The 13,865-nt window shown below is 32.7% G+C and overlaps 1 protein-coding gene across 1 annotated transcript in view; it reads right to left on the reverse strand.

The window, feature by feature from the left end:
* The window catches only part of LOC128998988 (dihydropyrimidinase-like), a 14,537-nt gene extending 1,186 nt beyond the window's left edge, over window positions 1–13,351 (reverse strand). Inside the window, exons 1-7 of the mRNA XM_054425345.1 lie at window positions 13,165–13,351; window positions 7,519–7,580; window positions 6,760–6,854; window positions 6,043–6,116; window positions 4,001–4,111; window positions 2,580–2,707; window positions 7–123 (exon numbers count right to left, since the gene is read on the reverse strand). Of these exons, the coding sequence (XP_054281320.1) occupies window positions 7–123; window positions 2,580–2,707; window positions 4,001–4,111; window positions 6,043–6,116; window positions 6,760–6,854; window positions 7,519–7,557 (564 nt within the window). The 5' untranslated portion in view covers window positions 7,558–7,580; window positions 13,165–13,351. The remainder of the gene's footprint in view (window positions 1–6; window positions 124–2,579; window positions 2,708–4,000; window positions 4,112–6,042; window positions 6,117–6,759; window positions 6,855–7,518; window positions 7,581–13,164) is intronic.
* Between the last annotated feature and the right edge of the window lie 514 nt (window positions 13,352–13,865).

Raw genomic sequence — 13,865 nt, forward strand, 5'->3', positions numbered from 1 at the left:
TTTCACCCGGGCAAACACCTCGTACAGCTCTGAGTCCTTCAGCATGTAGATGTCCTTATATGCCATGAACACCTTGAATGAGTTCACTCCGTTCTTCACTATCTCCTCCATTTCCTTGCTCACCTATAAGTAATCGACATGATAGAGAAAATCTTACACAAATACTCAAATTGAATCACACGAGATTTAAAATGACATATCCAAAAGTATAAATTGGATAACTATAGGATTCACAAAGATTAATACTCAAAATAGAATTTGAGACTCAAATGTAATAGTAGTTTACGCAATTATTGCGTAAAGATAGTCCTCTTTACGTCACAGGTAGAAATTTAAGGCGCGAACTTTATAGTGCCTTACAAACTTCTACGAGTGTTTGAAAAAGATAATTATGTGAGATACTTATACTACTTTACGTAGGCTACAATCTTTTTTTATTTGGAAGGATAGTCAATAAAAAGTTTTGCACACATATTATGTTTTAGATTAATTTTCCTTGTGTGAGGAAAGAATGTGTGGGTTTCCGGCAGAAGTGACAGATCAACAACTGAATTGGTGGTTACCAGCTGATAAGTTGCTTTCGAAGCATTACCATTTTTTAAATTCTTTTCTTTCAATCCTTAAACCCCATTGGTCCGTTACTTTACTAGGCCTACACTAGTGCAGTAAAGTAAACAATGTGGTAAAGTGAATTAGTTAGATACTAAAAAATTAAATTTAAAAGGCTAAAGTAAAAAATAGTCGTAGGTTAATAGATTTACATGGATTTGGTGAATCGGTGGGTCAGTCGGTACAAATACCATGGCAGTGATGTCGTGGGTTTGAGTCCCGCTGCAACCACTAATATTTATCAGCATTGTTTTTACTATACTGGTTCACCCCTTCACCCCTTGCTTTGCTTTTTAAATTTTATGCCCAGGCTCAAGTGGACAGGCAAATTCAAAGTTAAAAGAGGCCACCGAAATTTTTTTTACAAATAAATAATAGCCATAAGAAAAGATTGTCCTGTGAATGATGCGTTGGGTAGGGAGGTTTACTAACTTGTAAACCTGCTCTTCCAATTGTTTGCATTATTAGCTGTTTTAATCAAGGTACAGTAACCAAAAAATTAAACTTTTTTTCTGCACCATCATTTTATAAACAACCTGTTTTCTTTTGTAATAGGCTAATTGTGTCAGTTTGCAAATTGGCCAAATTACTGTTAGATTTAGTTGGTTATGGGGTTTAATCACCTCCACTATTCCAAATGCATTGAATTTTTCTTAACAAAAAGATTATTTGGTTGTAATATTTAAAATATGTATTATAACATGTCTCCTTGTGTGTCATTAGCTATATTGTATTCATTAAGTGACTATGGTATAACTTTAGCTGTTTTATGACATTGTCAATAATTTGTAAAAATGCAAAAGACAACTAACACATTTCATTTCAGTTTTTAATTTAAAGATCGAGTCACCACTACTGAATCTAAACTAATTTTAAAAACACAAGAATCTAAAACTCAAATAATAAAAAAATACCAAATATTTATCAAGAATTATCTTATATATATAAAATAATAAATGGGATCTTTAGAAAAAATAGGGTCTTGTAAGAAAAGAATAATGAATGAAACACAACGATCAATCCAACCATTGTGAAGGTCATGAGTACACAACCATTCAAAGGCGACAGGTATGAATACCAACGAGGTGTGACGACACACAATGTCTTTGACCTTAGTTCACTTCCTTCCGTCCCTCCCTCCAAGTCCACACGGATTATAAAACAATTATCGGAAAGACTATTTAAATTTTGAACTGAGCCATTTTATTTTTTAAATTATGTATGATAATGAAACCATTGTTTTTTTCCTCTTAACACTCTGAATCATGTATATTTTAAATAAAAACCGTAGGTTTTGCCTAAATAGGCCTTAATTAAAGTAACTTTAAAATGAGTACATCACTTTATAAGCCATGTTTTTTTTTAGTTATTGATATTTGATCGTAAGCTAATTTGCTACTTCTTAGAATCATGAGAACTAACACACTGTGCTAATTCAATTTCAACTTATTTTCAACCCAATTAGATTTTTTTCAAATTATTCTGGATTTTATTGAGCAATAATTGTAAATAGTGCATGTAAAAAAAGAAAAGAAATAATATGTTATTTCATTCAATTCTAGAAATATCCTCTAGTAGTGCTATGTAAATAATGGCATGTTTCTGTCAGAATAACAGACTTTTATTCGTTGTAAAAGCAATGGCTATTCTATACTAATTGTTCAATTTGTTGTATGTTTCGATTTAAAATTCTATATGTTAAATAGTTCTAAGTTAGTTCTTATGCATAAATATCATCAGCTATAAATGTTTTATCAAATTTCCCATATAGGGAATATTCAGACAATTTCAAGCTCAACAAACTAAAGTTTTCTTGTGTTCACCGAAGAAAAAGTATGTGCTAAAACACATTTTAGGACTAAGTCAGGAAAAGCAAATTGAGATCAGCTGACCAGATTCAAACTGAACTCAACATCATCTTGATAGGTATTCTGAAGGTTTTTAAGATTGTTTGTTGTTTTATTACTAACCTGCTCAGACCACCATGTGACCCCAACATGTAGAGCGTAGTCGCAGCAAACCTTTTCATCGGCTTTTTGTCTATAGTTGTTGTATGTTTCAACAAGAGACTCCCCTCTTTGTGGAAGTGCAAAGTCAACTACGAAAATTGAACATAGCTACAATATTGAACATAAATTAAACATAGATTGAACTCATATTTACAATGAATGACAAAAGAGTGATATTGGAATACCATATTCCTTTCTGATTGTGTCATATGGTTTGTTGTTCAGGCGAATTCACCTCTGAGTAAAAATATTTGTAGTAAGAAAAATATTTAGGTTGTTATATTAGTGAGTCATGAATAAGTATTTCCATTGCAATGGATTAATGAGGTGCCACATTGAAAGTTGGTCAGCACCATTAAATCTTTGAAAGTGAACACTAGGGAGGCAAAGCCTAAAGGAAATTGCCATTTTAGTTACCATTTGTCACTCAGCTAAATCATAAGCTTTAAAATCACACCTCAATCGTAAAAATTGGTTAAGTAGGACAGCTGGAAAAGGGGTTTACAGAGAAAACCCCTTCTTGTAAGTATATTGATAATTCTGTGAGGGGCATAAGGAAACAAACATTAAAATAGGGGTTTTATCAATTTAAGGGTTTTAAGGGTTATAATTTTGTTCAATGCTCATTAATGGTAAACACCTCTGATTCCATGCACAACTAAAATACTACATTTCATTTTATGCTGCAATAAATGTCATAAAAACTTAGCATTCCAACTTATCTTCCTTATAGCAATCTTTGTTACAGAGCATCAAAATAAATTTCATAACTGACACAACAAGACAAAGTTAATAGTTATTTGTGCAACTAGTGAGAAAAGTGAGCAATTGACTCACTCGAGAGAAATCCTTACTCACGAGCCGTAGGCGAGTGAGGAATGGTTTCTCGAGTGAGGCAATTGTACTTTGAACTCGAGTTGCACATTATACTTTTCCTACAGTTACCATAAAACAAATAAATTGGTGAAGAAACATAACCTATTTTTACACAGAAGTGAACTTTTTATATAACATTTAATGTGAAGTGACAAATACTACAGTACAACAGCTTGACCAGCTGATTTACAGCCAGTGCTGCCAACGTATTTCGCGCGCATACAACGTTGCCTGCATGTTACGCGCTCACTATATCGTGCCTTCTCGTTGCAAATCTGGAGTGAGACAAATTAATTAGAGTGAGACAATGTTAACATTGTCAATGTTAACATTGATGAGCAAATTGGCCACTTTGCTTTCTCAAATCAGTGAGAGAACATGTACATTTTTAGGTAACTATAGGAAAAAATATTTGTGTATTTTGTTAAACAATTATTACCCTAATATTCTTAGAATGAAAAATGTATAGCCTTAGGCCTATAGTTGGTAATTGTTTGGCCACTTACTTATCATCGTGGTTCCTCCAGCAATTGCAGCTTTGGTGCCTTGGTAGAAGTCATCGACAGATGTCGCCCCCATCAGTTCTAACTCAAGATGTGTGTGGGGATCAATACCACCTGATGACAAAACAGTTATGTAACAATCTAAAAAGCCAGCCTTTTAAATTCAATTTTTATGATTGAAAAGATTCACTTCACTGCATTGTTTACTTACTTTACGGCACTAGTATGTTAAGTAACGGATAAATGGGATTCAAGGATTGAGAGAACAGATGTAAAATTTTAACGCTTCAATTACCAGTTTATTAGCTGGTAACAAGCAATTTTATTGTTGATCTCTTGACTTCCAAACCACAAGTTCTTTCTTTAACCTAAAAATAAATTATTCGCTAACCCAAAAGTTTGCAGGAAGGTTTATTGAAGGAATTTTGAAAAAAATATAATTAATATACTGTAGTTAAAGTGAAATAGACGACATAGAAGTAAAGGTTTAAATTAAACGGTTTGCAATTTTTTTATTGATTACCCTTCACTGATAATAACGATAATGTATGGGATTAACGTACTTTGTAAATTAACTGTTTCAAGACATTCAGTGTTGTAAAAAGTATCAATATGTTATATGTGTCTGCTTGTATCTGAAAGTAGGCCCTACTTATGGTAAGAATGCTGCTAGCAATACCTATTGCCAAAAAAGTAACAGCAATTGTATAGGTAATGAAGTTTTACAAGCGTAATGAAAAAACGGTTGTAGACAAAGTAGCGTAAGCAACTCGCGTAATTAGACTTTACGACTTTCGTAGAAGTTTTTTCTCCTAGTGTCGTAAAGGCTATCTTTACGCATTTGTTAGAATAAACTACTATTAATACTTGGGCAAGCCATAGGGATATCCAATCACATTTGAAGTGTTATGTAAAATAGATAAAACATTGATAAAACAAGCACCAGAGACGGTAGGTCAACTGGGCCGAAACCAGTTCCTGCATTGTCTTATCACTGACTAGCCATTCATCACTGGTAGAAGAAAATAATAAACAAAACGCTTAATTTCTCGGAATCACATTGGACAACCGACTGACATGCCACAACCATCTAGAAAATCTAAACCATCCCAAGTTGTATATGCCGTGAGAAAAATCAGGAAAATCTCAAACAAAGAGATCTGCAAAACCGCGTACCATGCTCTCTTCTCCTCACATATCAGATATGCCATAATTGCATGGGACTCTGCCAATGAAACCGATCTGAACAAAATACTAGTTCTACAGAAAAAAGCGATAAGAATCCTGGAACAAGTTGAGCCAGAAGAACATTGTAAACCTCTCTTCATCAAAAATCAGATCCTCACCTTAACATCTCTATATCTTTATGAAATCATTGTTTTTTTCTCAAATCAAGCCTCCTCAACTTAGAATAAAAACTGTCACGATCACAACCAACCTCAGGGTAAAATCAAACTTTAATCCAAATCAAATCAACAAACTAACAAAAACCAGCAAACCCCCTAATTATATGGGAATAAAAATTAGCAACATCTTGCCTAACAAACTTAAAGATGTAAATACGCTCACTATATATATATATAAAAAAAAAGCTCGAACAATACCTCATAAATCGACCTTACTATAAAATCACTAAAATTACTATAAAATTATGTTCACACACGAATCATACACTCACTCACACTACAATACTACACACAAATCAAGAAGTAGGAAGAATGGTTGAGGAGATTGACAATTCCCTGGTTTTCAAGAACTGCGGTGAAGACTCCAAATGTCAAATGGTAAATGGTAAGCAAATGTGAAGTGTACTGTAACGCTACTCATCACCATAAGATAACAGGCAGATGAGTTTAATTTTGATGGATTTGCTAGAGATCCGACAATCATAACTGACCCTGCATGAATGCTATGAACAAAGTTAATTTTTAAACTCAGAAAAACTTTCATATTTGGAGTACAGTAGCCTATTTCCAAAATGAGTTTTATTGATGAAAATTGGTCGGTGGTGAAAGCAATATTTAAACTATAGTTATAAAACTTACCAGGTAGAAGTAACATTCCCCTGGCATCGATAGTTCGGGTACCTCCAGGAATGATGAGGTTGCGCCCAATTTGCCTGAAAAGGTTTCACATTTTTACTACCTAACTAAATCTTTTAACAGAGGACAAAATACTTAACAGTATACAAACCTGTCTTCCTTTGGGGTCATAAAAATTAAAAAAGTAAATAGGATAAAGGTCTAGGTGTCACCTTGCCATCTACGATAATAGCTTCTACTAGGGGGAAATTTATTAACAAATTATTCATAACTTTAATGTAACATCTTTAGTGTTAGATGTTCAGTGTGCTCTTGAAATTCCCCAATACTGGAACTGAACGATGAGATCCAATTCCATAACAATTGCACAAGATAAAGGTTATAGAAAATGTCATCAAGGGGACTGATGTGTATAGTGCTGCACGTAGGGGTAATTTGACAAACATAATTTAATAAACATAATCCTCAAGTTACAACAGTTTGAGCTGTAGACGAAGGTAAATACCTATTTTTAATAAACATAATTTCTTGTTTCAATTTATAATATTGAGACATAAATATAGGCTACCATAAGTCAACTACAGCTTATGTTATTTAATTTTCAAACTGTCTGCGCCAGACAAATCAGTGACCCTTTACTCCCATTCAATTATTAAAATTCCTAGATATTTTTTACATAAACACCACGAAGAAACATTTAGTTATCCATGCCATACTTACTTGATGACACCATCTTCAATGTAAACATCGTTATCGATTATTTCATCAGCATTCACAATTTTTCCATTTTTGATAAGAAGCCTATTTTGAGCACTCTGAAAAATATGATTTAAATAAGCACTGTGTAATGGGAAAACCATCCTTAAAATAGAAAAATCTATCATATTCTTCGTTAAAAAAAACTGTAAACTAAGCTTTACAATTTCACCACAAGGTTGGTCTGTAGATTAAGGTAGGCCTATCCAATAGGAAAACTAGAGCTTAGTAATCAATGTGCTCGCGTTGTACATTATACTTTTCCTACAGTTAGGGGCCTACTATAACGCATAAAAATAATCAGTCTTTCAAACACTATAAAGCACGTTTTTAGGTTAGGTTAAATCCAAGCGCTGAACGAAATTGGGAACGCTGCACTAGCTGATTGTAGTCGTTGTATCTTTAGGTGTTGCCAGCTTATTTTCAAGCTTACACATATTACGTGCCTAATAAAAGCAGATTCTTTAGTGTTGTTTGGCTGGAATACTGGAGTGCGGCAAAAAAGTAAATGTAGCAATTAGCTACTTTACGTGCTAAAATCGGTGCTATGAAGCCCGCTTTGTCAGGTAACGGTAGGAAAATAAAACTTTTAGCACAGTTAACAATATACCAAACAAATTGTTTATTGAAAATAAAAGTAAGGCATACAACATTTCAAATTTTAAAAATAAAAATATATTAAAATTGTCACAGCCTTTACAAGAATCTGGGCAAAAGGTTTACCTGTAGGTGAATCGGAACTTTCTTCACTGGATTACTCATGGCTATCTTCTTTGAAATCAATCCTGCACATAACAAGCAATATCGCATCAGATTATTAGAAAAACAAACAAATCATGTTAATTATGGTGAAGTCATATAGGCTAAGTGTTAAAAAACCTCAGAGTCCAGAAGTAAAGCATTTATCACCTCTAAAAGTTCATATCTACATAAATACCCTTAGCAGTATTTGTTAAAAAGTGCTAATATATCGCAAGAGTACATTATACTCTTATAAAGGAAATGAAAAGGAACCTTTGGTTCACTCACTAGCTTTAAAATTTGTTAGCTAAAAAAACAGAGTTGCATATCTTTGACGTTTGGTACTGTAATCTTTGAATTCCAAATGCCTTGAAATAAATGATTTGACGTTTCTTCTTTATCTCTTTGAAGAGTTGAACATCATAACTATTTAACTTAGTTTTTGTATGTTCACTCACGGTTTAGAAGTTTAATGTAAGGTAATGGAGCAAGCAGACAAGAATTTTAACAAAAAGACTTATTCAAAACTTGGGCTAGTTCATTTAATTTTTGTAAGCAGATAACTTTTTTCTCTGTTTTAACAGTAGTGAAAATCGTTATGGGTTCCCATAGTCACGTTATAAATAATTTCCCAGTCAGTAATGTTTCCATGTAGGTACATGGAATCTTTATCCCAAAACTCAATTACGTCAGACCTTGATCAGGTTTAAAACGGGATGTGGGATGAAATGAGATTGTCGGCTCTGATCCTTTTTTTAGTTATTTACAAATTTTCAGATAAAAACTAAACACTAATTGGTCAGACTATTCTAGAAAGTATCATAGCTAGGCTAAATTTAAAGAGCTATTAAGCATTATACAATATAAAGTTTACTCGGGACAGAACAGGAAATTTCATGAAGGGATAAAACTGGATTTTTTATTGAATTAACCTTATGAGTGGTGAATCGACTAAAAATATCGATCACAAACTGTGTTGCTGAAGTGGCAGTCAACAAAATTTGTCAATTAACGTAAAATTTGTTTACACACAGTTATAGTAGGTAAAATTACATTACTCTTATACCAATGGAAAGATGAAATTCGGAAGTTTCATTTTATTGTAAGAATGAACCTTATAACATAAGTAATCAATCCAATCATGAGTTACATTTGAATGAAAATAACACGCAAACTCGCAACCACCATGTTTCGTTGTGAAATTGTGAAAGATGAGTAGGCTAATTTTAAAAAATCATAGTAGACTTAATTTTTGTTTCTAGCAAAGACAAGTGATACCACTGCAACAAGGAGGAAGTAAACTTTCATTATTGTACAAAGTGCCATAATACAAAGCTGATAAACATTTTTTGTAAATAGCCAATTTTTACGTGAGGATAGTTAGGTGAATCGACAAAAATTGTCGATCTCTGAAACGCATATACAGTAGAGTCCCGTTAGTCTGAAATGGTTGGGACCAGGCCCATTTCGGATTACCAAATATTTCGGATTAAACGTTTTTTTTTGTTTTTTTTCATTTTGAAAAACAAAATAATTTTTTTAAAATTTTTTTTTGTCTTAGGACGCAGGCACGAGCCCGGGATTGTTTTTCAAATTACTTAAGGCTAGACCTAGTGGCTGCAGCATTATCACTTACAGTAATAAAATTCATTTGTGATTTGTCGGACGAAAATGAAAAATGTTACAGTAATAACAAAAATGGTGAAATATTTAATAAAATACTCTAAAAAAAAGTCTATCTCGCCCGGCCGCTACAGAATACGTTGACAAGGTACAGCTAACTGTGTTAAAAGTTTAATAAAAAAAACTAAAAATAAAATTCAAAAAATTTCAAAAACATTTCGAAAAATTTCAAAAAATTTTTTAAATTTTAATTTTTTTTATAAAAAAAATTTTAAAAATATATTTTTTGGTTTCGGATTAAGCGGACTTTCGGATTACCGAAGTTCGGATTATCGGGACTCCACTGTAATATATAATTTGAAAAGTATAATTCAATGTTGTCAGGCTGGTCACACAAATAGAAGCCTTGGATTTTTCAAAGCTGAAAGAACAGAACACTTGTCATCGTCTAACCTAAAATGGCGGCGTTGTCGTGAGTTTTTGCCCGATAACTTCCTGAAGTGTGAGTTTTATCCGTAATTTTACGGTGTAATGTGCGTTTTAGTTTAGTGTTTTCTTATGTGCTGCATGTTATTCCATTTTGACATATTAAACATATAAATAATAATAATAATATTAATATTAATAATTAATACATAGGCCTAATAATTTAACATAAAAATATTACCATATTGAAATATTTATATCTTTGAAACTATGAACATAGATTTAAAAAAAAATATTTGGATTCAGGACTCAAAATCCATCAAAATCCAAGATGGTCAGGTTGAAAAGAATTTTTATTGGTTGATTTCATACGTAATGACCCATTAGGTGTAGGCTAATATTTATTCATTATTTTGCATAAATATTTACACATGTGTGATCCAAAACAGGATAAATAGTCAGTGAATTTGCGTGACAGCTGATCAAATGTTTTGTTTACATTTTTGCTCATGTGAAAACAAACTATTCTATTACTTATCTTATTTAGATAAATATTCTTATTTAAAATAATATTATTGGCTTCAAAAAATGTATGGATTTATGATATTGATTTATTATTAGAGGGCATTTTTGGATCTATCAAAGTGTAGTTGCAGAAATTTACGTTTTCCAATAATTATTACGTATTGTTGCTAGTAAATCTTAAAAAATAATTCTTTTGTGTAGCCTATATTATGATTTTGTGTACATCTATGTAGAGAAATGAATTACCGGTAACTGTACAATTTGCATTTTTTGGATTAAACACATGCAATAAATTTATATTACATGTGACAAGTTTTTGCTTTTAAAATAAAATTTAAATATATATAAATATTTGTGGTTTTTTTTACATTTTTCTAAAACTCCTCCTTCCTAAAATTGGTTTTTATTGCCATTTTTGAATTCTACTGACTATTACGAACAAAATGAATGTACCGTACAATTCAATAGCTTATCTCTACTTAGGAATATCAATTGTATACAGATTTTTGAAAAATCCCCTTACAAATTCACCAAAATAAGCGTGCCACTTCACAAACCATATACTGAAATTTGTCTCGCCACTCCTAGGGTTAAGGTGTAATGGATCAGATTTGCTTGACCCGGTAAGCGGCATTTTACTTAAGTTCTGGTCGCATGGGCGTGGATTTGGAACAGGTTGGTGCAATATATATACATATATAATATAAGTTTATATATTTATTTATTGTAGGTTATTGTATTTGTAAATGTAAACATGACTATGACCTAAGTGTCGAAACATGTCGCTTATTAATTAAAAATGAATTTAAAAGGGTACTAATGTGTTTTCAATTATTTATATATATATATATATATATATATATAACGACCATCTGGGGGGTCTGGGGCCTTCCCCAAGAAGATTTCTGAAAATATAGTGTTTTAAAACACATGTTTACACTATTTGGTAAAACATAGAACCAACGACCAACAAATAAAAGTATATTGTGCATCATAAGGAGGGTAAGTCATCGTTCTTCATGCCAACATTTAAATTAATAAGCTATTTGAAGTTAAGTTGTTATGTGTAATTTATATGGTAAAATTCACAAGCCAAGCAATTAAAAAGAAAAATAAATTTACAGTTGACTTAAGCCTAAGAACAAAGAAAGTTAATGTTTTGTTTTCTGAATGGTGTTTTTTTTTTAAGTACCGTACCGGTATAAGAATGGTACATGTGTGAGTCAAGTACTTATCTTATTTGATTTAAAACATTTTTTTCAGAAATGACCATTATGAAACGTACTTTGATAAATTTCTATAATTCACTTTTGATTAATAAAAGTGATTACAGAACATTTTGGGTATTAAATTTATTTCTTATTTTTTGTGGGCGCCCAGGTCTGGTCGTGTTGAAACACTGGCTATAAGTCAGTGGGTACAATGGGTAGCTTAAAAGATCCTGATTCATTATGTAGGTAGGATTATTAATTATTAAATTTTGTAGGGCATGTCCTACAAAATCCAAATCGTAGGAGGCTGAATGATAGTGAAATCTGAATTATAAGTTAAAAGAATTAAGAACAACTAACTTAACAAAACTTGTGAATTGTACACCCTCCAACCTCCAAGGCCTACCGTTATCTTAGTTATAGATTGTAAGTTTACCTATCCTAGGTGGTAACATATGAAAGACTTTAAAAATACCTTATTAAGTTTAAGTTACGGTTAGATCACCAAAAAAATCCAGATATAAGCTATATTATCATAGGCAATAACTTTGGTACTCTAACTTATGAGCACTTTGTACAGTTCTTGGCAGGACATGTTGCAGCCTGAACTGACAGAGCAGCAGTGCTGCTAGGCTGGCTAGCAATGGTTCCATGCACCACATTTTAACCCTAAAATGGGAATTTCAAAACATGTGTGGTGGTTGAACAGATACACAGGATAAAACAGATATTTAAGCTTTGACGCCTGATTTTCTTTTGAATAGGTTAATGCTTTCCAGATAAAAACTGTTCCAATGGATTTAAATTATTCTAGCACAACATTAACTTATAGCCTGGTTTAAAGGGCTCTATTTACAAAATCATAGGCCTAACCTACATTTTAAAAAACATCAATTAGGCCTAGCCTAACAGGGTTTTCTCAGTCGCAGAGGATAAGTGTCTGGTAACCGAACGTGGATTAGGCGACCGGCGGTGACATCACCAGGTCGTGGAGGCCCGTAACACCATTACCACAACGATACGATGAACAGCCATCGGTGCTCAAGTTGTAGTGGATAGAGTACTCGGCTAATATACAAGAGGTATCTAGCCTAGATCGAATCCCATCGGAGACACTAACTTTTTGTCAAAGATTTTGCTTATAGCCTAATGCCATTTCTTCTTAACTGTAACTTACATCTTTTGTTAGAATTTGAGGCATTTGTAATTTTATTTTATGAACAGAATTTAACCTTCATTCGATTTTTTCATTATCAGCAAGTTTGGTTAGTTAGGTTAGGTTATGACAGTAACTGTCGGACGCCTAATCCATGTCCAGTTACCGGACGCTTATCCTCTGCCTTTCTCAATCCTGTCTTAGTCCTATGGAAACTCTTTTACTGATCAATTAGGTTTAACTGATGATAGGTTTCTCTGCTCACATCACAATAAATTAGGCCTAACATAAGCCTAGGCCACTTTGATGCTGCTTGGCTTTATGGCAACAAAGCCCTAAGTTTAATGATGGTTTAAGTTAATTTCAAATTAATTAGTGAATGAATGCAAGCACTAGCATGCGAATGATTATAGCTCAGTAGTTTTAACCTACAGGTTTGACTCCTCTAGCCAACCTTTGAAGTGCAAGCAGATACCTGCAGTGTATTGATCCTACTGGTATTATGCATACAAGGAGTTAGAGCACTAAACTTCAAAATGAATTATTATAGCTTCAGAACAGACAAATTAAAAAATTGAATCGACTGTAGGAGACTTTGCTCTTGTATTCTACACTACAGCAACTCATATATATATTTCAATAGGGGTTGATTGCGGGTAATATACGAATATGTTTTGTAAAACTTACACTCGGTGTAATGAAGGCTTGGTTAGAACTAGAGTTCAGAGACAGTTCGTAATTCGTTACACCAACACCAAATACAAAACTAAGTTTATTAATTCGATTTAACTGCACTTTTAATCCTCAATTTAAAATCTCACATTCAATCAGACAGGCCAAACCAAATGCTGCTAGAAATTTTGAGGAGAGTAGGAGTGGGAGTTGAGGATTTTTTTCTGCCTTGTCTTGGCTTCGATATTGCAGGTTAGCCACCACATGAGCTACTGTTAGAGATTATTACTATGATACTAAATCAAAGTTAATACAACACGTCTACTATCAACCACTCCAAACTCTAAAACTTTAGTATACACAAGCTTAAAATGACAATTATTATTTATAACGGAAAACTGAAAACCTCATAGCCTTTCTTACAGTTAACCTCTTCTTAGTTTTATTACAAGAAATGAATGTTTTTGTTTTATAGAAAATGGCGGGAAAATGCGTTAGCATACACAGTTTGTATAGTGTATGATGGGTTCAGTTTAAGCATTGATTAAGTTTACTTAATTGTAGTAAGGGCTTAAAACCAGTAAACTACCACTGAAGACCTCATTTCTTTACTCTTTTGACACTATTTGATTCAATTATTTATTTGGCCATTTAGCATAGACAAAGGAGCCAAAAAATAGGCTGTCACATTAAATTCATCAAATCAATTACCGGTA

The sequence above is a fragment of the Macrosteles quadrilineatus genome, unplaced genomic scaffold (genome assembly GCF_028750875.1).
Source record: "Macrosteles quadrilineatus isolate MER2022 unplaced genomic scaffold, UCM_ALF_1.0 Scaffold_7__1_contigs__length_78375512, whole genome shotgun sequence".
NCBI lineage: Eukaryota > Metazoa > Arthropoda > Insecta > Hemiptera > Cicadellidae > Macrosteles > Macrosteles quadrilineatus.